Source organism: Cajanus cajan, chromosome 10 (assembly GCF_000230855.2).
Source record: "Cajanus cajan strain Asha chromosome 10, NIPB_CcT2T_4, whole genome shotgun sequence".
NCBI lineage: Eukaryota > Viridiplantae > Streptophyta > Magnoliopsida > Fabales > Fabaceae > Cajanus > Cajanus cajan.
Window position 1 is genome coordinate 9,367,713 of NC_138526.1, and position 24,322 is coordinate 9,392,034.

At 44.5% G+C, this 24,322-nt stretch overlaps 1 protein-coding gene across 1 annotated transcript; it reads right to left on the reverse strand.

The window, feature by feature from the left end:
* Positions 1 to 3,357: 3,357 nt before the first annotated feature.
* Positions 3,358 to 3,687, reverse strand: LOC145952291 (uncharacterized). The gene has a single exon (XM_083064630.1). The coding sequence runs from the start codon at positions 3,685 to 3,687 to the stop codon at positions 3,358 to 3,360; it is 330 nt and encodes a 109-aa protein (XP_082920756.1).
* Between the last annotated feature and the right edge of the window lie 20,635 nt (positions 3,688 to 24,322).

Here is a 24,322-nt window from a genome sequence, read left to right on the forward strand (position 1 = left end):
TGACAGAGCAAGAGGCGGAGCCTAAACCATTCTCTCCATTCGAGCAAATTATGATTAATAAGCTTGATGCTGTTTTGGACACGTCTAGAAGACATGAGTCAATCTATTCGGGTATTCTTGATCGATTTGATACCTTTGATCATGAAATTAATCGACTTAAGACTCACCTTGGGATGCCTGAAGACTCAGATTGATTAGTGTTCTGTTATGTTTTGTTTTAATTAGGAAGTTTAAATTTCTAGTTTTTAAAATTTTAATTTCGATTGGGTTGTAATCATTTTAATTTCGGAACAATTTTATTGTTTTCTGTTGTTGAACAATTTGATTTTAGGTGAAATTTGAAGTTTAAATTCTGATATATTGTGGTTGAATGATTTTGGTCTAGTACATTGGTGGTATGATGTTTTGTTTTGAGCATTGATATATGGTATGATGTTCTATTTTTTGAATATTGATATATGGTGATGGAGTAGTTCCTTCCATGGATGATGATAGTGGTTGAAAGGAGACTCCTTGCCCTTGATCTAGGCTCATCAAAGGTTGGACAAAGGGAGGTTTATGGTGGAGAAAGGAAGATAGGCGTGAAAAGGTGGTGTTTGGGCGGAAGTGTATATGGAAGGCGGAAGCATATGGTGTTTGGTGCTCACAAGGTTGGCTCACTACAAGTGTAGATGGAGGCCAATCTAGGGTTTCACTCTCCAAGGGTGGAGAATGAAGGTGGCTAGCCGAAACTAACCTAGTGACTAAGGAAGAGGATTTGAGGCACAAAAGGCTCACTCAAATTCATATAATCCAAAGTATTTACAAGTGGTGGGGTGTTGGGTATTTATAGGAGGGGAGGCATCTAGGGTTGCATTTGGAGTGTGCATGGCCGAAATTCACAAGGCAAATGCACTCCAAATGACATGCCAAATGAACCCTAGATGCTACTTGGTGACCAAGTTTGGAATCTATGGGTCTAGATTGGCTACATCAAGGTGTATGATATGATCATGCAACCTTTGCCCTCCACTTGGGCCTAAGCCTTTCTATCACCAAAAATAGATCCAAAACTCACCAAAAATGTGTCACCCTTCTAGTGTAATACCCTAGCCCAAATTAAAAACCTAATCTTCTAAAGCACCCCATAATACAAGGGTAAAATAGGAAATACAAAGAAAATAAATCCTATGACTAAAATACCCCAAAATACAAGGGTAAAATAGGAAATAAAATAAATGCTAAAAAAAAACATAGGAGCTAAGGTCCAAAAATGGCCTCACTATCCCATTCCTCTTGCCTCCTTTAGTATATCACCTCTTGGTCTTCTCGGCCTTAGTGTTATTCCATCATTCTCTCCCTCTTGAAAAGGATTTGACCTCAAATCAAGAGGTTCTTCATGGTGGGCTTCATGACCAATAAAAACATAAAAATAAAATCAATTGCCTTATCCCTTTTTCCAATGTTTTGAGTAAAACATTGGTGGCGACTCCACGAACCCTCCTTTTGCGAAAACCACTAATTCATGGAGGGTCCCGCTTGGGATTAACATGGATTGGTGAGACATTTAATAAATAAATTGGATAAGATCGACAAGGTCTCAGTTTGAGAACAAGTCGTTCTAATAATCCAATACATTTTCAAAACTAAAATAAAAGCGAGCTCGACCGTCTTCGCGACTGCCGAGGCCTGTTTGGGCCGGTGGCGACATCGCTTAATATAAATCGTCCCAAGGTTCGAATTCGACCTTGGCTTAATATAAATCGTGCCAAGGTTTGAATTCGACCTTGGCTTAATATAAATCGTGCGAAGGTTCGAATTCGACCTTGACTTAATGTGAATCGTGCCAAGGTTCGAATTCGACCTTGGCTCAATATAGGTTAGACAATGTGAGATTGAAGAAGTATGAGTAAAGTGAGTCATTCTTATTGATGTTGTGGGTGTGCCTCGTTAAAAATCCTCTCAGCCAAAACCCATTTTTCTATTTTTTGGTAAAAAAGACTACGTAGGGAAAAGAGTGCAACGCCCCATTTTTACAACTTAGCTAAAATAGAATTTAAGGTGAGTGGCATTCCATGTTCTCGGGACGGTTTTTCCGTTGAGCTCCTTTAGTCGTATGCTCTATTTTCTAAGTCTTCGATAACTCAGAACGGGCCATCCCAAATAGGTGCGAGTTTTCCTTCTGATGGGTCTCTCCTCGCCTCACCTTGTAGTCGCCAGACGAGGTCTCCTGCTCGGAAGGCCCTCGGTCGGACCTTAGTGTTGTAGTGTCTAGAAGCGTGGAGTTTGCATGCTTCTTCTTGAATCCGAGCGTCTTCTCTGAGTTCGTCTATTAGGTCGAGGTTGGTTGTTGTTTCTTGAGTGTTTTGCTCACTTTCAAAGGTATGACGCCGATGAGACGTCTCGCCAACCTCGACTGGGATCATGGTGTCGGCTCTATAGGTCAGCTTGTAAGGATTTTCTTGAGTTGTTGATTGAGGAGTGCAATGATATGCCCAGAGAATGCTGGGGAGCTCGTCAACCCATTGTCCCTTGGCGCTCCCTAGTCGCTTTTTGAGTTCTCGGAGTATGACCTTGTTCACAGCTTCGGCTTGGCCGTTGGTTTGGGGATGTTCTACCGAGATGGGGAGGTGCTTGATGCCGAGCACTCGGAGGAAGCTCTCGAAGCTCTGTGCGATGAATTGCCTGCCATTATCGGTGATGAGAGAGTGCGAGATACCGAACCTGCAAATGATGTTCTTCCAGGTGAACTTTGCACGTTCTCGGTGGTGATTTTGGCGAGTGGGCAGGCCTTGATCCACTTGGTGAAGTAGTTGATGGCGACGAGGAGGAATTTTAGTTGGCCTTTCACGGGGGAAATGGTCCGAGGATGTCCATTCTCCACTAGGCAAAGGGCCATGGGGATGCCATTTTGTGGAGGACTTCGGGTGGCTACCGATGTGCATTACCGAATTGCTGGCATTCTTTGCACCTTTGTACGTAATCTTTGCAGTTTGACTTCAGTGTGGGCCAGTAATAGGCAGCCTGGGACTTGGTTAGGCATTTTAGCAGGGGAGCTGAGATGCCTCGTTTGAAAAGTTCACCTGTAATGATGACAAATTTAGATGATCTTACCCTCATCTTCCGAGCTTCGTCTTTGTCTTCGGGTAGTATCCCTTCCTTTAAGTAGTTCCATATGTCTGTCATCCATTCCTTGTCTTCAATGACATTGGTATTGACGACTTTGTCATCTAGACTGGGAGAGTTGAGGGTCTCTTAGATTATGGTCTGATGTTGCCTGGGGCGCTTTGTGTTGGTGAGCTTGGACAGGAGGTCGGCCCTAACATTCTTCTCTCAGGGTACATGATGTATGTTGAACTCCTCGAAGGATAAGACCTATTAGGACACTGTGTGATAGTGCCTCTGTAGTAGTGTGTCCTTTGTCTGGTAGGTCTCGTTGAGCTGTTCTACCATGAGTTTTGAGTCACTGTTGCAACTCACCCTTTGTGCTCCGATGTCTCGGGCCAGCCTCAATCCTACTAGTAGTGCTTTGTATTCTGCTTGGTTGTTGGTGATCTTGAACCTGAATTTTAGAGATTGTTCTATGGTGACGTTGTTTGTCCCTTCTAAAATGATACATGCACCAACACCTTTAGTTTTGGAAGATCCATCAACATATAAAGTCCATACCTGCTCTTCTTCTACTAAGATTGGGGTGAGCTCGACCATAAAATCTGCTAGGCATTGGGCTTTCAAAGGGCCCCAATTTTCATATCAGATTCCAAACTTAGATAGCTCTACTGACCATGCAATCATGCGCCCTACGAGTTCTGGCTTTCTCAGTATTTGTTTGATTGGGTAATCCATTTTTACCACGACTTGGTGACTTTGGAAATAGGGCCGAAGACGTCGGGCCGAGGTGACCAATGCTAAGGCCAACTTCTCAATCGTTTGGTACCTCTTCTCTGTGTCTTGGACAACTCGACTAATGTAGTATATACGAGTTTGGTTTTTTTCGCACTCTTGTACCATAACCGCGCTGATTGCACTTTCACTGACTGCCAAATACAAAAGGAGGTCAGAGTGATGATTCGGCCTCTGTAGGACTGGTGGGGTGGCAAGGAAATCTTTGAAGCTTTTGAAAGCTTCTTCACATTGGTTAGTCCACTCAAAGTGCTTTGGCTTGCGTAGTAGGGTGAAAGATGGGTCCTGCTGTCTCCGCCAACCTGGGAATGAAATGAGAGAGAGAGAGTAACCTTCCTGCCAAGCGTTGGACATCCTTGACATTTTGGGGGCTATGCATCTGTATGATGGCTTTGCACTTTTCTGGGTTGGCTTCAATAGCCCTATGGGTGATCATGAAGCCGAGGAACTTACCTCCCTAGACCCCGAAAATGCACTTTTCGGGGTTTAAGCGCATGTTGTGTTTTCGTATCTGGTTGAACACCTCGGCTAGGTTAGCAACATGGGCGTCGACAGATGTGGTTTTCACGACCATGTCGTCTACATAGACTTCCATGTTTTGACCGATCTGCTGGTGGAAGACCTTGTCCATCAGCCTTTGATAAGTAACTCCTGCATTTTTGAGGCCGAAAGGCATCACGCAGTAGCAAAAGTTGGCATGATCAGTGATGAAAGTCCTGTGCTCCTCGTCTGGTGGGTACATCATAATTTGATTGTATCCAGAGTATGCATCCAGAAAGTTGAGAAGGGCGTGACCGGATGCTCCATCGACCAACCTTTCAATGCTTGGTAGGGGGTAGGCGTCTTTGGGGCAAGCTTTGTTCAGGTCGGTGTAGTCGACGCACATACGCCACTTCCCTGAGTTCTTTTTGACTGTAGACCCCTAAAATTGTCCGGGTCGGAAATAAAGCTTGAAGACTCTCAAAGACTGAAGGAAGATCAGCCAGAAGGACTTCCAGAAGGCCCAAGGAGGGTTCTCTATAGGTCTAGAGGTCTTAGGATAGCTAAAATAAGAAAAGTGGGAGGAAAGAAGCCCAATACGGCCTCCCAGAGGTTCAGTACGGCCGTATTGAACATTTTGAACTTCAATACGGCCGCACTGAACTCAATACGGCCGTATTGAAGTTTCTGAACTTCAATACGGCTGCATTGAATTCAATACGGCTGCACTGAACTTCAATACGGCCGCACTGAACTTCAATACGGCCGTATTGAGGTTTTTTGAACTTCAATACGGCCGTATTGAATTCAATACGGCCGTATTAGTTCAAAATTTCAATGTTGACCGTATTGACCCTCATAAACCGTATTGAGCCTCTTCCCTATAAATATGACGTCAATGGGACGTCATTTCACACTTTTACACACAGTTTTAACCCTCTTCTTGAGTATTCTGGGTTTTTTTGAGCAGTGCTCTGCCTAGAAATCACTCGGAGAGTTGATCCGACAAAGTTCTCGAGTTCTGAGCTTTTTTTGCTTGAGTCTCGAACTGAGTCGAAGGGAAATCCTTCGGATTTCCATAGTTAAAATTTTCTAGGAGGGAGCGAGCGGGCTTGTAGAGCGAGGGGAACGCCAAAAAGCTTCCCAGTTTTACTTAAATACAAAAGCACACTTCAAAGGTTTCTTCTTAAGACCTTCCTTTTACTGCTTTCTGTGTGCATATTTAAACTGTCATCATGTAGATAGTTAATTTATAATTGCTTAGAATAAATAGGGGTAATTTAGTAATTTTGCACTATTATTTTTAAATAATCTGTCATAGGGAACCCGAAAGGGGCGCTGTGGGGTGCTAACACCTTCCTCACGCGTAACCGACTCCCTTACCCGACTCTGGTTGTCATGGCCGAAGTCGATTTTTGAATCGATTGCCTTAAACTTCTTTTTCCAATGTTTTGAGTAAAACATTGGTGGCGACTCCACGAACCCTTCCTTTTTATGAAAACCGCTAATCCATGGAGGGTCCCGCTTGGGATTAACATAGATTGGTGAGCCTTTTAATAAAATTGCTCGTTTGACAAGGTCTCAGTTTGAGAATAAGTCATTCTAGCAATCCATATTTTTAAACAAATAAAAGAGTCCAACCATCCTTCGCGAATGCCGAAAGCCCGTTTCGGGCCGGTGGCGACAGATGGCGACTCCGCTGGGGAAGCTTCGAGAGTCAGTCCCATTTAGTGACAGATTATTTTTAACAAATAATAGTTAAAATTACTTTATTACCCCTTGTTTGTATGATAACATGCTTTATTTATATGGCTTTAATAACTGTTGTATGTTTAAATTCTCGCAATTGTTTGAAATATAAATTGCACACAAATCTTTGCACACAACAGTTCCCTCTATACCCGGGGGCATGAGTGGTAAGCCATAGGGAGTGGATGTTAGTACGGCCGGTTGTCGAATGGGTCTATAGGTGCCCGTAGACCGTTGTCGGAAAACATCACTCAAGGTGATAACCATGAACTCGAGTCCGACAGTGCGTTGGAACTTTCCATCGGCTTACGACGAGAGGAATTGGGTCCCTATAATGGGGGCACCTTGGGGGCCTCAGACCGGTGAGAACAGTTAGAACCACCTTGAATATGCACCTTTCTGCAGGAAACCCCTACCTCGTGATTCGCTCGTGACTGTTCGTGGATGAGTGAATTGTTTGTGTAAATGCTTATGTGCAATTGTTTGTGCATTAATAAATAACCTCGTGATAAGGTCTAAAGAATAACCCCCATGCATGAAAATGTCATGACATGAGAGGAAAAACCAATGTGTGAAAATATAATAAAGGTAAGGAGCATAGGCATCATTATCAATAATACCTCATGCATCCTCATCAATTATTCATTTTAGGATCACCAATACCCTCTCGATGTGAGTAAAAGGGACCCATGACTATTGAGTTTCTCCGTTGGGGAGAGATCATAGGCTAGGGAGGGTGATAAACCTTCATCTTAAAAAGGCAGCGCCTTAAAGATGGAGTCTTATCAAGCTCACATCGAGAGCGTATTCATACCATGAATAAACTAATTAGAATAAAACATTCATTTTAGAAAGTGGCTGGTCATCTCTCTGTCCTCACACGCGCGCAGAAAATCAAGAAGATGGAAGCGCTAGAGGACCAAAATAAGAAGCTTACAGCCGAGCTCTCACAGCTCAAAGAACAAATGGCGCAAATGATGGAACTCATGCGTCACCATAATGTACATGGGTCTCACCACAGTGACCATGAGTCCCATCATCATGAGGAGGAGGAACATGAGGAAGAACCTCCACGAGCTGTACCCCTTGGGGCGGGGATCATGATTAAAGAGCCCGAGGTTTCAAAGGAACAATTCCATGCTCTTGAGGATCGGCTAAGGGCTATGGAGGGGCATGATTTTGACATCAAAGATGCCGCCGACATGTGTTTAGTGAGGGACATCCAATTCCCTCCTAAATTTAAAGTGCCGGATTTCCCAAAGTACGTGGGATCGACTTGCCCTAAGAGTCATCTCACCATGTACTGTCGCAAAATGGCTGCATATGCCACAAATGAAAAGCTCTTGATCCATTGCTTCCAAGAGAGCTTAGCCGATACTGCGCTCAATTGGTATATGCAGCTAGATGGAAATCTAGTACATACATGGAGGCAGTTGGCCGACGCCTTTCTCAAGCGCTATAAATATAACATCGACCTAACACCCGATAGGTCAGATCTTCAAGCCTTGAGTAAGAAAAGTGACGAATCTTTCAAGGCGTACGCCCAACGATGGAGGGAGTTGGCGGCACAGATAGAGCCCCCGCTGTCGGATAAGGAGACGGTGTCCTTATTCATCAACTCGTTGACCGGTCCCTATTATGACAAAATGATAGGGAATACGACAACACTCTTCTCGGACATCATCACCATTGGGGAGAGAGTGGAACAAGGACTTAAAAGTGGGAAGCTGGCTAAGCCTTCCCAATCATATGAAGCTAAGAAGGCCTTCGGGAAGAAAAAAGAGGGAGGAGTCAACGCCATAAATATTTCCTCATCTTCTTCCACTTCGAAGTCGGGAAAGTCGCAATACAACCCTGTGAGGAAGTTTGATAAACTTCCGACCACATATAGCGACCTTCTGCCGAAGCTAGTGGAAGCACGTCTTCTAGCTTATGTTCCACCAAAGAAAATGGATCCACCCTACCCCGATTGGTACAATCCACAAGATAAATGTCTATACCATTCGGGGGCACCGGGGCACTCAACGGAGAACTGCAGAGTTCTCAAATATAAGGTCCAAGACCTTATTGATGTTGGGTGGGTCACCTTCGATTCGACAGCGCCCGACGTGAGCAAGAATCCTCTACCAAAGCAGGAGTAGAGAATGGCAAGCCACGATAGGGCCCCTTCATATTTTTCTTTTCTTTTCTTTTAGGGACTCATGATCAGTACCCGAGATCATGAGAACCTTTTCATGTAAATAAGGGTTTTACAGTTTTAATACATATCAATAAAGAGGCATTTTTCACATATCATTCTCTTTTTTGTTCTTTTCTCTCTTTCCTCATTAACATTAATAATTCTAAACCTAAACAGAACCAATAAAATAATTATGTCTGTAATTGTTCGCTTTGACCGGGATCCGAAAGTTGAGGATAAATGGGTTGAGATGGACAGTGATGAGGAGACCATTTCTCCGGATCTGCAAAGACTGCTAGAACGAGAAGCTCGCCTACTCCAACTCGTCAAGAGAAATTGGAGACTGTGAATTTGGGGCATGGCCAAGAGATATAAGAGGTCAACATTGGGACCCATATCAGTGATGAAATAAGGACACATGTTTCCACTATGATTATAATAAAATCATTCTTCATTGCTTCTTTTCTTGCTTATAATAAAATTCTAAACCACATTATTTTTAACCCTGTTTGAATAAACATGAATGAGGTTAAAATCATCTTAATAATAATAAACCCGCATCATTCTTTATGTGGAAGTGTGTGTGACAACTTGGAGCACCTTCCCTTGGCCTCGACAAGTGCCATCATGGATAAAAATAAATCCTTTAAAATAAAAGAAGCTCGGCAGAAAACTCAAAAAGGGGACTGCGCAAAAATAAGAGCAAAAGACCCGCTAGGAATCCCACGAAAGGGTGACCTAGGCAAAAGTTAGGGTTACAAAAATAAACAAAAACAAAGGTCCGCTAAAACGCCACAAAAGGGTGTTTTAGGCAAAAATAAGGACAATCAAAAAACAAAAATAAATCCATGATGGTACCATGAACCGAATTCAAAAAGAAAGGTTCAAGGGAAGCTATCCAAGTTGTCGAATCACAACACGACTTTTTAACTTCATAAGTGTTTAATCAAACAAGCCTAAACACATAAGCCTACCTCGGCCATCCATTCTTATAAAAACCATTTTTGAAAAATAAATCCCCTCTAAAACACAAACTTCAGAACAAAAATATCTTTCATTTCTCTTCTCTCTTGTCCCAAAAGATTTTAGAATAATCTAGTGGAAGCATGGAGAAATGAATCATCACTGATAATGGATCTAATCTGAACAACAAAATGGTGGAAGAACTGTGCCAAGAATTCAAGATCCAACACCATAACTCTTCCCCATATCGGCCAAAGATGAATGGGGCAGTCGAGGCAACCAATAAGAACATCAAGAAAATAGTGCAAAAGATGGTTGTCTCATTTAAAGACTGGCACGAGATGTTACCCTTCGTTCTCCATGGTTATAAGACTCTTCTCCAGGGTTCTCTATAGGTCTAGAGGTCTTAGGATAGCTAAAATAAGAAAAGTGGGAGGAAAGAAGCCCAATACGGCCTCCCAGAGGTTCAGTACGGCCGTATTGAACATTTTGAACTTCAATACGGCCGCACTGAACTCAATACGGCCGTATTGAAGTTTCTGAACTTCAATACGGCTGCATTGAATTCAATACGGCTGCACTGAACTTCAATACGGCCGCACTGAACTTCAATACGGCCGTATTGAGGTTTTTTGAACTTCAATACGGCCGTATTGAATTCAATACGGCCGTATTAGTTCAAAATTTCAATGTTGACCGTATTGACCCTCATAAACCGTATTGAGCCTCTTCCCTATAAATATGACGTCAATGGGACGTCATTTCACACTTTTACACACAGTTTTAACCCTCTTCTTGAGTATTCTGGGTTTTTTTGAGCAGTGCTCTGCCTAGAAATCACTCGGAGAGTTGATCCGACAAAGTTCTCGAGTTCTGAGCTTTTTTTGCTTGAGTCTCGAACTGAGTCGAAGGGAAATCCTTCGGATTTCCATAGTTAAAATTTTCTAGGAGGGAGCGAGCGGGCTTGTAGAGCGAGGGAACGCCAAAAAGCTTCCCATTTTTACTTAAATACAAAAGCACGCTTCAAAGGTTTCTTCTTAAGACCTTCCTTTTACTGCTTTCTGTGTGCATATTTAAACTGTCATCATGTAGATAGTTAATTTATAATTGCTTAGAATAAATAGGGGTAATTTAGTAATTTTGCACTATTATTTTTAAATAATCTGTCATAGGGAACCCGAAAGGGGCGCTGTGGGGTGCTAACACCTTCCCCACGCGTAACCGACTCCCTTACCCGACTCTGGTTGTCATGGCCGAAGTCGATTTTTGAATCGATTGCCTTAAACTTCTTTTTCCAATGTTTTGAGTAAAACATTGGTGGCGACTCCACGAACCCTTCCTTTTTATGAAAACCGCTAATCCATGGAGGGTCCCGCTTGGGATTAACATAGATTGGTGAGCCTTTTAATAAAATTGCTCGTTTGACAAGGTCTCAGTTTGAGAATAAGTCATTCTAGCAATCCATATTTTTAAACAAATAAAAGAGTCCAACCATCCTTCGCGAATGCCGGAAGCCCGTTTCGGGCCGGTGGCGACATTGACGAGCACTACATTGGCTAGCCACGTGGTGTATCGGACTTCTCGGATGAATCTGACTCTTATTAGATTTTGTGTCTCGGCTATGATGGCTTCTCGTCTTTCTCCACTGACCTTTCATTTCCTCTGAGCCATTAGTTTTGCCTCTCTGTGGATTGCCAACCTGTGACAAATGAGGTTAGGGTCTATACCTGGCATGTCGGCATTGGACCACGTGAAAAGGTCAGCGTTTTTGGAGATTTTAGTGATGAGTTCTTGTCGCAGTTCCGGGCTGAGATGTTGACTTATTTTGGTGCATTGGCCAGGGAGTTTTCTGATTTGAAGATCAACTAGCTCGTCAATTGGACTTGGTTGATTGTCATGGGTCTCCGACCTCGGATCCAGGTTAGTAATGTTGGCCTGAATTATGTGAGCGATAGTGGGGGAGTCACCTCGGCGTTGCTCCTCTGTTGGTGATGGTGCCTTTAAACTTTCAGCATAGCATTGCCGAGTTGTTCTTTGGTTTTCCTTGACCGAGATTATCTGGCTGTTACCTCCTAGGAATTTCATCATCAGATGCGGGGTGGACACCACAACTTTGAGTTGTTTTAAAGTCAGCCTTCCTATGATGATGTTGTATGATGTGTTGGCTGTAGACCCCTAAAATTGTCCGGGTCGGAAATAAAGCTTGAAGACTCTCGAAGACTGAAGGATAATCAGCCAGAAGGACTCCTCGAAGGCCCTAGGAGGGTTCTCTGCAGGTCCAGAGGTCTTAGAATAGCTCAAAATAAAGAAGTAGAGGGAAAAAGCCCAATACGGCCGTACTGAACTCAATACGGCCGTATTGAAGCTTCAATACGGCCATACTGAAGTCAGTACGACCGTATTGACACTTCAATACGACCGCGGCGAACTCAATACGGGCGTATTGAAATTTCTGAACTTCAATACGACCGTATTGAACTTCAATACGACCGTATTGAAGTTCAAAAATTTCAATACGGCCGTATTGCCCCTGTAGGCCGTATTGCGCCTATTCCCTATAAATATGACGTCAATTGGACGTCATTGGACACTTTTTCACTCAGTTTTGACTCCCTCCTTGAGTATTTTGGGGTTTTTGAGCAGTGTTCTGCCCTAGAAAACTCTCTGGGAGTCGATCCGACGAAGTTCTTGAGCCCCGAGCCATTTTGCTTGAGGATCGAACCTAGTCGAGGGGAAATCTTTTTGATTCCCTTAGTTAAAATTTTGTTCTAGGAGAGCGAGGAGCGGGCTTGTAGAGCGTGGGAACGCCAAAACGCTTCCCAGTTCATTTTTTTTATAAAAAAGCACGCTTCAAGAGGTTTCCCTTCAATCCTTCCTTTTACTGCTTTCTGTGTGCATATTTAAACTGTCATCATGTAGATAGTCAATTTATAATTGCTTAAATAGGGGTAATTTAGTAATTTTATACGGTTCTTTTAAAAATAATCTGTTATAGGGAACCCGAAAGGGGCGCCGTGGGGTGCTAACACCTTCCCCACGCGTAACCGACTCCCTTACCCAACTCTGGTTGTAGTGGCCAAAGTTGATTTTTAAATCAATTGCCTTATCCCTTTTTCCAATGTTTTGAGTAAAACATTGGTGGCGACTCCACGAACCCTCCTTTTATGAAAACCACTAATCCATGGAGGGTCCCGCTTGGGATTAATATGGATTAGTGAGCCTTTTAATAAAATTGCTCGTTTGACGAGGTCTCAGTTTGAGAATAAGTAATTCTAGCAATCCACATTTTTCAAACAAATAAACGAGTCCAACCATCCTTCGCGAATGCCGAAAGCCCGTTTCGGGCCGGTGGCGACAGATGGCGACTCTGCTGGGGAAGCCTCGAGAGTCAGTCCCATTTAGTGACAGATTATTTTTAACAAATAATAGTTAAAATTACTTCATTACCCCTCACTTGTATGATAACATGTTTATCTATTTGGCTTTAATAACTGTTGTATTTTTAAATTTACGCAATTGTTTGAAATAAAAACTGTACACAAACCTTTGCACACAACAGTTCCCTCTATACCCGGGGGCATGAGTGATTAACCATAGGGAGTGGATGTTAGTACGGCCGGTTGTCGAATGGGTCTATAGGTGCCCGTAGACCGTTGTCGGAAAACATCACTCAAGGTGATAACCATGAACTTGAGTCCGACGGTGCGTTGGAACTTTCCATCGACCTACGACGAGAGGAATTGGATCCCTATAATGGGGGCACCTTGGGGGCCTTGGACTGGTGAGAACAGTTAGAACCTACCTTGAATATGCACCATTTCTGCAGGAGACCCCTACCTCGTGATTCGCTCGTGACTGTTCGTGGATGAGTGAATTGTCTGTGCATTGACTATGTGACATTGTATGAGCATACGTTTGCATTCTTTAAACATACAACATCCTTAGTAAAATAAAAATAAATAGAAATAAGGATCTTCTAGTGCATGGTGTTAACATCTACCCTCATCACATTCATGTAGGCAGTTTCCCTTTTCACCCAAAAAATACAAAAATACAAAAAATGATATTTACCCAAACCAAGCAATATCATGCATCATGTTAGGAAAATCCCAAGAAACATGATAATGTTTAGTTAAATAAACACTATGCATGCATATTCATCTCCATCATCTCATAACATGCATTTTATTGTAGATCATGGAGGGATCTAGGGGATTGCAAGGGCAATTAAAGAAAGTGGACTTCTTATTATACCGTGCCGAGAGGTTGGATCACCTCTGTACCTTGATGCCACGAGAGGCTCGTTTGGAGTTTGAAAAATCCTATGGACGAGTTCTCGACTTGATGAAGATTTGTGTAGATCCATCCTTTCTGAGAGCATTGGTCCACTTTTGGAGTCTCGATCTACATTGTTTCGAGTTCCCCCAGTTTGACTTAGTTCCTACTCTCGAGGAGTACGAACTCATGCTTCGATGGCCCAAATCAACAGGGGTCTATATTTTCCATGGAAATCATGTGGCCGTAGAGAGAGTTGCCACTCAAGTCAAACTACCGCCACGATTATCTGCTTTAGTGGGGAACGGCAGTATCAAGGGTTGGAAGCTTGCTATGATTGAAAACCACCTTTCTTCTTTGGCTGATGAGGGAGATTGGTTAGCTTTCAACAAGACTCTAGCGTCAGCCGTGTTTGGGATGATCCTATTCCCCTTTCACGCTAACACAGTGGACCATGCTGCTATGGACGCCTTCTTCGCTTGGGACGTACATATGAAGAGTCCCGTGCCTGCCATTCTTGCCGACACCTTGCTTTCTGTCAACTTATCTCAACAGAAGCAAGGGAAAACTATCCGATGCTGTACCTCCTTGTTGTATGTGTGGGGCATCACACACTTTTATGCCTCTAGTCATATGGGGTCTTTGCCCGACCCTTTGAGAAGTTTTTCGAAGATCCCCGTACGCCGCCGGTATGCTTCCGAGTGGAAGGAAGAGATGGAACAGTGGAGTATTGAGCACTTCACGTGGGTTTGTCCTTGGTTCCGTCCAAGCAATGTATTAACAAGATGCGGCAATTATCCAAGCGTACCATTAATGGGCCTCAGAGGTTGCATAGCTTATTCACCTAGATTGGCTATGAGGCAACTCATGAGGACTCAAATTGTTCTTACCAAAGAGGAGCTTGGAGGGTTGTGTTTCTCCTTTGATTCCGAACATCAGAGGGACATGCATGCTGTCATTAGAGCGTGGGAGAAACCAATCTATGAGGGAGATCGCGAGCTTGGAAAGCCTCGGGTATCCGCCTCCACCGACTACGAGATATGGAGGAACGAGAGAGGGGTGCCTCAACCATCCACCTCTTGCGCAACCACAACCACAAGGAGGTTAATGCAAGAACAAGTCGACGCCTTGACCAAAAAGCTGGAAAGTATGGAAGCTCAAATGAGGTTTCTTGAAAAAAAAATGAAGAATCCAGTTTTACTATTGATGGTCTTCAAAGGCAATGCAAGAAGAAAGACCACGAGATAGAGCGGCTCAAGGACGAGTGTGCTAACCTCAACGAGGAGACTACGCGGGCATCCAAAATGCCAAAGATTGAACCGAGTAGTCAACTCCAAGAAGTCAATGCAAAGATAGCACACCTGGAAGCCGAACATGCAAGGCAGGCTCAGTTGATCAAGAACATGCAAGAAGATCTGCTCTTGACTCGATCCGATGCACAACAATGGCGGGAAGTTGCTCAACAACAAGCCGCAAACCTTTCCGATTTCCGCAAAAAGGAGAGAGAGGGACTAGCACAAATGGCTAGACTCCGAGAGGAGAAGGATCGAGCCGAAGACGAGCTTAATGAGCTACAGGCCATGATCAACTACTATACTCAGAAAGCGAAGGAGGCTCAGAAAATCAGTGACGATATGAGCCAAGCGGTCCATACACAGATTAAAGCAATGGGTCGTCACATCGAGGAAGCCGAAGATGAGTGGCAAAGAAACATGAACCCGCCTGTGGGTTTTTACCGGCTTTTCTCTTATTGTAAAAAATTACTTCAAAGCATTGTATAAAAAGTTGTACACTTTCTTCAATGAATAAAATCGAATTCTTGAGATTTATCGCCTTTGCATCTCATAGTCATTCATTTGCATTTATCTCTCCCGGTAATTTAATAATAAATGTTAATAAAAAGAAAGAAATAATCAATGCGTATGTTCAGAATGGATCGCACGCCGTTGGTCATTAAATGCAAACCAACAACTGCGCAAAGCGAACACACGACGACGCCGTTGTTGGTAATCAAGACAGACGAAAGGGAAGGTCCGACACCGTTAAGGATCATCGCTCCGAGGCCTTTCCCCTACAAAACAAATAAGGCTGTGCCGTGGATATACGACATCCACTCTTCTGCCGACAGCGATATCTCCAACATCGCTGGACTTGGGGGCATGACTAGGAGTGGCAGGATCTACACCCCCGAAGATCTGCACGATAAAGCTCCCAAGAATAAAGGAAAAGAAAAGGAGAAAACCGAGGAAGATAGAGAATCCGAGGAGGAGACTGATGAGTTGTTAAAATTCATCAAACAAAGCGAGTACTCCATTGTGGATCAACTTCACAAGACACCAGCAAAGATCACTTTGTTGTCGTTGATCCTAAGCTCCGAACCGCATCGGCAAGCTCTGTTGAAGGTCTTGAACGAGGCGTATGTGTCGCATACCATCTCCCAAGACAAGTTTGAGGGAATTGTTAGCCACATCACGGCTAATGATCACCTTACTTTCACCGATGAAGAAATCCCCGCCGAGGGACCTAATCACAACAAGCCCTTGCACATCTCTGTAAAGTGCAAGGAATACCACATCGCAAAAGTCTTGGTGGATAACGGATCTTCCTTGAATGTGATGCCCAAAAGAACTCTTGATCAAGTGGCAATCAAGGGAGTCCAAATGCGCCCGAGCAACATGATCGTTCGAGCTTTCGACGGTTCTAAAAGAGAAGTGGTGGGAGAAGTCAATCTTCCAATCCAAATTGGACCCACCATCTTCAACGTCGAATTCCAAGTGATGGATATTACTCCTGCATACAGCTGTCTCCTAGGCCGACCTTGGATTCATGATGCGAAAGCTGTACCCTCTACGCTCCACCAAAAAGTCAAATTCATCGTGGGTGACAAACTGGTGACCGTGCAAGCTGAAGATGACATACTCATCAGTAAGCCATCCAACATACCTTATGTGGATGCAGCAGAGGAAGCTTTGGAAACCGCCTTCCAAGCATTGGAAATTGCCAATGTTGAAACGTTTCCCCGAGAAATGAAGAAGGTAGCCCATATGCTCACAAAGAACGGATACTTGCCAGGACAAGGATTGGGCAAATACTCCCAAGGAATCCCGGAGCTACCTATTATCAAGGACAATCCGGGGAAGCAAGGGTTAGGATACAACCCTGTTAAAGATCAAAGAACGAAGAGGAATCAAAATCCTTCTCGACGTTCTTTAAGCCAGATCTTTAGGAAGGCTGGTTCACAAATGTCGAGGCCAGCTGTTGTCATCAAGTGTCCTTCTCCTTCCGATAGGGATGTATAGACTCAGTGACTATTAGAGATCACTCCTCGGGGACAGCCCGACCCCCGAGCCTCGATAGGGCACATGTTTCCATTATGATTAGAATAAAATCATTCTTCATTAATTTCTTATTGATTCTTTTCTTGCTTACAATAAAGTTCTAGACCACATTATTTAACCCTGTTTGAATGAACATAAATGAGGTTAAGATCGTCTTAATAATCAATAAACCCGCATCATTTTTATGTGGAAGTGTGCATGACAGTTTGGAGCACCTTTTCTTGGCATCAATAAGTGCCATCATGGATTAAGAAATACTAAATATAATAAGCTCGGCAGGAAACCCAAAAAGGGGACTGCGCAAAAATAAGAGCAAAAGACCCGTTAGGAATCCCACAAAAGGGTGACCTAGGCAAAAATTAGGGTTACAAAATAATGAATAACAACAAAAGCCCGCTAAGACATCACAAATGGGTGTTTTAGGCAAAAGTTAGGGCCGTCAAAAAAAAGAAAAACAAAATAAATCCATGATGGTACCATCAATCGAATTCAACAAGGGGCTCAAGAAAAGCTATCCAAGTTGTCAAAGCACAATCATTAATAACGAAGATGTGCTTAACTTCATAAATGTTTAATCGAACAAACCTAAACACATGAGCCTACCATGGCCAGCCATTCTTACAAAATCCATTTTTCAAAAATAAAACAATCCCCTCTAAAACACAAACTTTTGAAAAATATACCTTTTCCTTCTTTTCTCTCTTGTCCCCAACGATTTTTGAATAATCTAGTGGAAACATGGAGATATAGTGGTCAATAGGAGGGTTGACACATCTTCTAAAGGAAGGGAGGATCATTTGGTTGATAACACCAAAAAAAAAAACAAATACGCATCATTCCTCGGTTACAGAAATCGGCAAAGCACAGTCTGTCTGGAGGAATGGCAAGATCCAAACAAAGAACGCATCGATTAATTCTTTTGAAAAACTGAATCAAATAGAATTAGGTGCATCTCATTCGCATACATACATACAGATGATAGGTGTACTAGAAGACCACTTATTCTCTGTTTATCAAAAAAAAAAAAAAAAAAAAAAAAAAAAAAAAAAAAACCATAAAATCAGAAAAAATCCAATACGCCCGTATTGGTATTAATACGGTCGTATTGGAGTTAACGTTAAGCACAACGTTTCAACTCCAATACGGGCGTATTAAAATCCAGTACGATCGTATTGAATCCCAATACGATCGTATTGAATCCAATACGGTCCGTATTGGTTGTAAATTTTGTACATCAACGGAAAGGCCAATACGGCCGTATTGAATCCAATACGGGCCGTATTGGCGGAATTTTGCCTATAAATAAAGGCTTCCCCTCCCTCATTTTGCATACCTTTCTTCATTCTCCACATTCCTTGCTTGTGAGTGCATTCCTAGAGAGATTATCGGAAATGGCAGAATCTTCTCGCAAAAGGCAGAGAGCCCCGGCCAGACGTGTAATGACAGACCGACACCGAGACCGGCTGCAGCTCATAGAGACGTTCACCATCGAGCCGTCAAGAGTGCTCGACTTTGAGCTTCTCCAAGCGGTGGGCTTGGAGAATGATGTCAGGAACTACTTCGACGCCATAGGATGGGGATTTGTCCTTAATCCACCATCCCAGCTATATTTGACGGCCACGAAGGAGTTCTTGGCCACAGTCGGCGTCACGGAGTCGACTAACAGCTATGGGGAGGATGTTTGCGCGGTGGATTTCTGGATGAATGAAGGATACCGCACGCTGACGTTGGACGAGTTCAACGTCCAGGCAGGGTTTTTCAGCCGCACTGATCAGCTGGCCTTCCGAGATGCCATATGCGAGTGGCCTGATCAGTGGACTCCGGTTGAGATGTGGAGTTTGCTCACTGGCCGACGGGATTATCATTCAGGGGTAAAGGGCTCCCGGCTCCCGACTGCTCTTAGGATCTGTCACAAGATCCTCACCAGTACCATTCATGGCAGGTCCAAGAGTCAGGAGTCGATTACACGACCGGATCTGCTGGCCTTATATTGCATGGCCACCGGCCGGAAGGCCAACCCTGGATATTTCTTCCTTGAGCACGTGAAGAAGTTTGGGATACGAGAGGGAGGAGAGTCCAGACAGGGGTACATCTTGGTTGCCCCACTCCTCTCACAGCTCGCGGAGACATGGGGATGTCCCGATGGTGCAGAGCCAGGGGCGTTGGCGCCAAAGTTGATTGGTGCCTCCACCCTGATCAACATGAAGATCATCGCTAGATCGCCAGGAGGGGGGTTTGTGCGAATAGATGGCCTCGAGACCTTCGACGACCTCCTCAACAATCTCGACTTTGAGGGAGGCGACACCCCGCAGCCAGAGGCTAGCACGTCACGGTCGGACAGGGGATACTTTGACGCCCGCTTCGACACACTGCAGCAGAGCATTGACACGCGATTCGATGCTTTTCAGCAGAGCATCGACACGCGATTCGATGCTTTTCAGCATAGTGTCGGTACATGGCAGCAGAGTACCGATGCTCGACTAGATACCTTGGTGCAGGGGTTCGACAACCTCTCCGTCTGGATGCATCGCCGCTTCCCGGACTCGCCACAGGACCCGCCAGCAGAGGAGTGAAGACTGGCTTCTGTTTTAGTGCTTTTTCATGTACTAATTTGGTTGGGCTTAGCCCCATTTCCCAAATTTTTCTTGTACAAATTCATTTTTAATGAAATTTGCCACTTTTGAATTCAAAATTCTCTAGCAATTTAAATTCTGTACAGCAAAAGCCAAAAAACATAAAAAAAGGGGCAAAATACAGAAAAAGCCAAAAAATAAAAAAGGCAAAGGTACAGAAAATCCAACAACCAGTTTGCACAGAATAACTGAGCCTGGAGAGGCTCGCCGAAACAATACTCCTCATCCCCCACATTTCAGAATAACTGAGCCTGGAGAGGCTCGCAGAAATAATACTCCCCAAAGAAACCTCAACTCACGCTCTTGGACTCAAAATCCCCAACAAGAGCTATCAAAGCAAGATCGACGACATCCTCAATGGAAGTACGATCACCCAAGCAGAATATCCAAGTCAAAGGACTTAAACTTCCTCAGTGAAGATAGCTCTCCAACTCAAGTGTCGAGTGAGGCTAAGCCTGTAGAGGTTTCCTAAATAATACTCTGGGATACATAAGATCCCCAAATCCCCAGTCGCCTACTCAAGAGGCATCCCTGCAGAAGGAGAAGAAAATAAAAATCAATAATCATTCCCCAAGTGGAATCTGGCTCTCAGCCAATCATTGAACGTCAAGCTGATATGCCTAACAGAAGAGGCTAATCAAAATCAACGACAATATCCCCCAGTGGATAACAGCCTACACAGAGGCAGCAAAATCAGAAAACCAAAAGAGACACCCGAACAAGGATAACCGGGATACTCCACCAACGTCGAAAGGACGTCAGCCAATCGTAAGGCACCGCTCACATCAGAAAGAGCATCTTTGTGTCTGCACCCCAAAGGAATCAAAAATTCCCCAGTGGGCACCAACTACGCAATGGAAAGTTGGGACACAAGAACCTATGAGTAACTGCACATCCCCTAGACGGATCCCTGCGTTATCCAGCCCCTAGTGGCACAAAATCGAAAAACAACCGTCGAAGCAGCATCGTGGACTGTGGAGACAAAATCATCACAAATCCCTGGAAAGGAGATATTCACGCTACCCCGTCGTCACAAACACGGAGGTATGCAGCTTCCGGCTCGGGCAATGAGCGAAGCTATCTCTGGAAAAGGGGTACACACTGCTTACCGTTGTCACAAGGGTACTTAGCTTCCGGCTCAAACAAAGAGTAAAGCTAAGCCTGGAGAGACGGTACTTACAGCTTCCAGCTTGGGCAACAAGCAAAGCGAGGCCTGGAGAGGCAAAACTCACACTGCTCACCGTCGTCACAAGGATACTTAGCTTCCGGCTCGAACAAAGAGTGAAGCTAAGCCTAGAGAGGCGGTACTCAACCATCAGCGTCATCAGAGGCGCGTTGATGTCCAACTTCCGGCTCGAGCGTCGAGTGAAGTTGACCTTAGAGAAGGTAAACTCAGCTACCGAGGATGTCAAAAGCGCCGAGGTATGCACCCACCTGGAGAGGCTACTCAACATTTTTCCACCGGAAGACGCTACAAGTCAGAAGGTCGGCACAATACCCGGACAATTGGGTCAACTCCTTTACTTGTCAGCCGATACACCAAAAGGCCGTCCGACTAAGTAAAGGGGGGGCAGCTGTAGACCCCTAAAATTGTCCGGGTCGGAAATAAAGCTTGAAGACTCTCGAAGACTGAAGGATAATCAGCCAGAAGGACTCCTCGAAGGCCCTAGGAGGGTTCTCTGCAGGTCCAGAGGTCTTAGAATAGCTCAAAATAAAGAAGTAGAGGGAAAAAGCCCAATACGGCCGTACTGAACTCAATACGGCCGTATTGAAGCTTCAATACGGCCATACTGAAGTCAGTACGACCGTATTGACACTTCAATACGACCGCGGCGAACTCAATACGGGCGTATTGAAATTTCTGAACTTCAATACGACCGTATTGAACTTCAATACGACCGTATTGAAGTTCAAAAATTTCAATACGGCCGTATTGCCCCTGTAGGCCGTATTGCGCCTATTCCCTATAAATATGACGTCAATTGGACGTCATTGGACACTTTTTCACTCAGTTTTGACTCCCTCCTTGAGTATTTTGGGGTTTTTGAGCAGTGTTCTGCCCTAGAAAACTCTCTGGGAGTCGATCCGACGAAGTTCTTGAGCCCCGAGCCATTTTGCTTGAGGATCGAACCTAGTCGAGGGGAAATCTTTTTGATTCCCTTAGTTAAAATTTTGTTCTAGGAGAGCGAGGAGCGGGCTTGTAGAGCGTGGGAACGCCAAAACGCTTCCCAGTTCATTTTTTTTATAAAAAAGCACGCTTCAAGAGGTTTCCCTTCAATCCTTCCTTTTACTGCTTTCTGTGTGCATATTTAAACTGTCATCATGTAGATAGTCAATTTATAATTGCTTAAATAGGGGTAATTTAGTAATTTTATACGGTTCTTTTAAAAATAATCTGTTATAGGGAACCCGAAAGGGGCGCCGTGGGGTGCTAACACCTTCCCCACGCGTAACCGACTCCCTTACCCAACTCTGGTTGTAGTGGCCAAAGTTGATTTTTAAATCAATTGCCTTATCCCTTTTTCCAATGTTTTGAGTAAAACATTGGTGGCGACTCCACGAACCCTCCTTTTATGAAAACCACTAATCCATGGAGGGTCCCGCTTGGGATTAATATGGATTAGTGAGCCTTTTAATAAAATTGCTCGTTTGACGAGGTCTCAGTTTGAGAATAAGTAATTCTAGCAATCCACATTTTTCAAACAAATAAACGAGTCCAACCATCCTTCGCGAATGCCGAAAGCCCGTTTCGGGCCGGTGGCGACATTGGCATCGACGAGGAGGTATTTGACCATGGTTCTTCTTGAGTTGGGAGGTGTCCTAAAGGTTGTCAGCAGCTCTATGTATCCCCGAGTGTGGACTCGCTCCCTTCCAAAATCGACTAGGGGTTCTGTGTGAGGTTGAATGAGAGAATGAGGGATGTCTAACCTTAGGAATGTCGGCCAGTATAGGACGTCTGCCGAGCTTCCTTGGTCGATTAGTGTCTTGTGGGCCTCCCAGTTAGGTACCTCCACCGCAATGACCATGGGGTTGTCCTGGTTTGGGCAAACACCGACATAGTCATCATTCGTGAAGGTGATGGGTGGTGTGTTGCGATGTGGAGTCGAGGTGTCCGCATGGACGTTGTTGATGCTTCGCAAGTGTCTTTTGCGCGCTGAGCTACTGGAGCCTCCCTTTGCGAAGCCTCCTGTAATTGTATTGATGACTCCACGCAAGGGAGTCGTTCCTCTGTCATGACTTACCTCGGCATGCACTGCTCCGCCGATGTTTTGCTGGGATCTGGAGGGCTGGTCTACTCGAGCACTGGAGCCTCAGCCTCGTCCTCGTCCTCGTCCTCGTCCGTGTCCATGGTAGCCTTCCTTGTGAGATTTTTTCCATTGGACGTATTGTTCGAGATGCCCTCCTTGGATGAGTTCCTCGATGTGGTCCCTGAGTCTACGACATTCCTCAGTTGTGTGACCATAGTTTCTATGGTATCGACAATGCTTGGATTTGTCCGCGCTACTGGGGCTATGCCCGGGTGGTGGCAAGGTAATCAGGTTGGTGTTATTGGCCTCCTCCAGTATGTGTACTCGGGGTGCATTCAAGGGGGTGTAGAAGTCGTACTTCCCACTTTTTTTCAGCCTGGTCTTTTTGAATTACTGTCGTTGGAGACTCTCATCTTATCTTTGTGGTCGTGGTCTTGCTTCCCTTGTGATTTCCCACGAACTTGGTCACGGAACTCCGTGTGCTCTTCCATCTGAATGTACCTGGCAACTCGGGCACAAAGCTTGTCCATGTCCGGAGGAGGCCGCCAAAAAAGGCTGTTGATGAAGGGACCCGGCTTGAGCGCCATGAGCATGGCGTGTAGGGCGACCTCGGGGTTTAGGTTGTGGATCTTGATGTCGATGTTGGCAAATCGCTCCATGAATTTGCGCAGCGGCTCGTCGTCACCTTGCCTGAGGTTGGGTAAGGTAGCCGAGGTGATGTGGTGGGGTCGGCTTGTGGCATATTGTGCCGAAAATTGCCTAACCAAGGCATCGAAGTAGTTGATCGACCCTGGTGGTAGTTGAGTATACCAGGTGAGTGCTGATCCTTTCAATGAGGTCAGGAAGACCTGACACAAGATGGCTGTCGCCACCGGCCCGAAACGGGCTTTCGGCATTCGCGAAGGATGGTTGGACTCTTTTATTTGTTTAAAAATATGGATTGCTAGAATGACTTATTCTCAAACTGAGACCTTGTCAAACGAGCAATTTTATTAAAAGGCTCACCAATCCATGTTAATCCCAAGCGGGACCCTCCATGGATTAGCGGTTTTCATAAAAAGGAAGGGTTCATGGAGTCGCCACCAATGTTTTACTCAAAACATTGGAAAAAGAAGTTTAAGGCAATCGATTCAAAAATCGACTTCGGCCATGACAACCAGAGTCGGGTAAGGGAGTCGGTTACGCGTGGGGAAGGTGTTAGCACCCCACAGCGCCCCTTTCGGGTTCCCTATGACAGATTATTTCTAAAAATAATAGTGCGAAATTACTAAATTACCCCTATTTATTCTAAACAATTATAACTTAACTATCTACATGATGACAGTTAAATATACACACAGAAAGCAGTAAAAAGAAGGACTTAAGAAGAAACCTTTGAAGCGTGCTTTTATATTCAAGTAAAACTGGGAAGCTTTTTGGCGTTCCCTCGCTCTACAAGCCCGCTCGCTCCCTCCTAGAAAATTTTAACTATGGAAATCCGGAGGATTTCCCTTCGACTCAGTTCGAGACTCAAGCAAAAAGCTCAGAACTCGAGAACTTTGTCGGGTCAACTCTCCGAGTGATTTCTAGGCAGAG

Bases quoted from the DNA above. Each gene is read 5' to 3' on its own strand.
- LOC145952291 (XM_083064630.1), bottom strand. From the start codon at position 3,687: ATGGTCGAGCTCACCCCAATCTTAGTAGAAGAAGAGCAGGTATGGACT.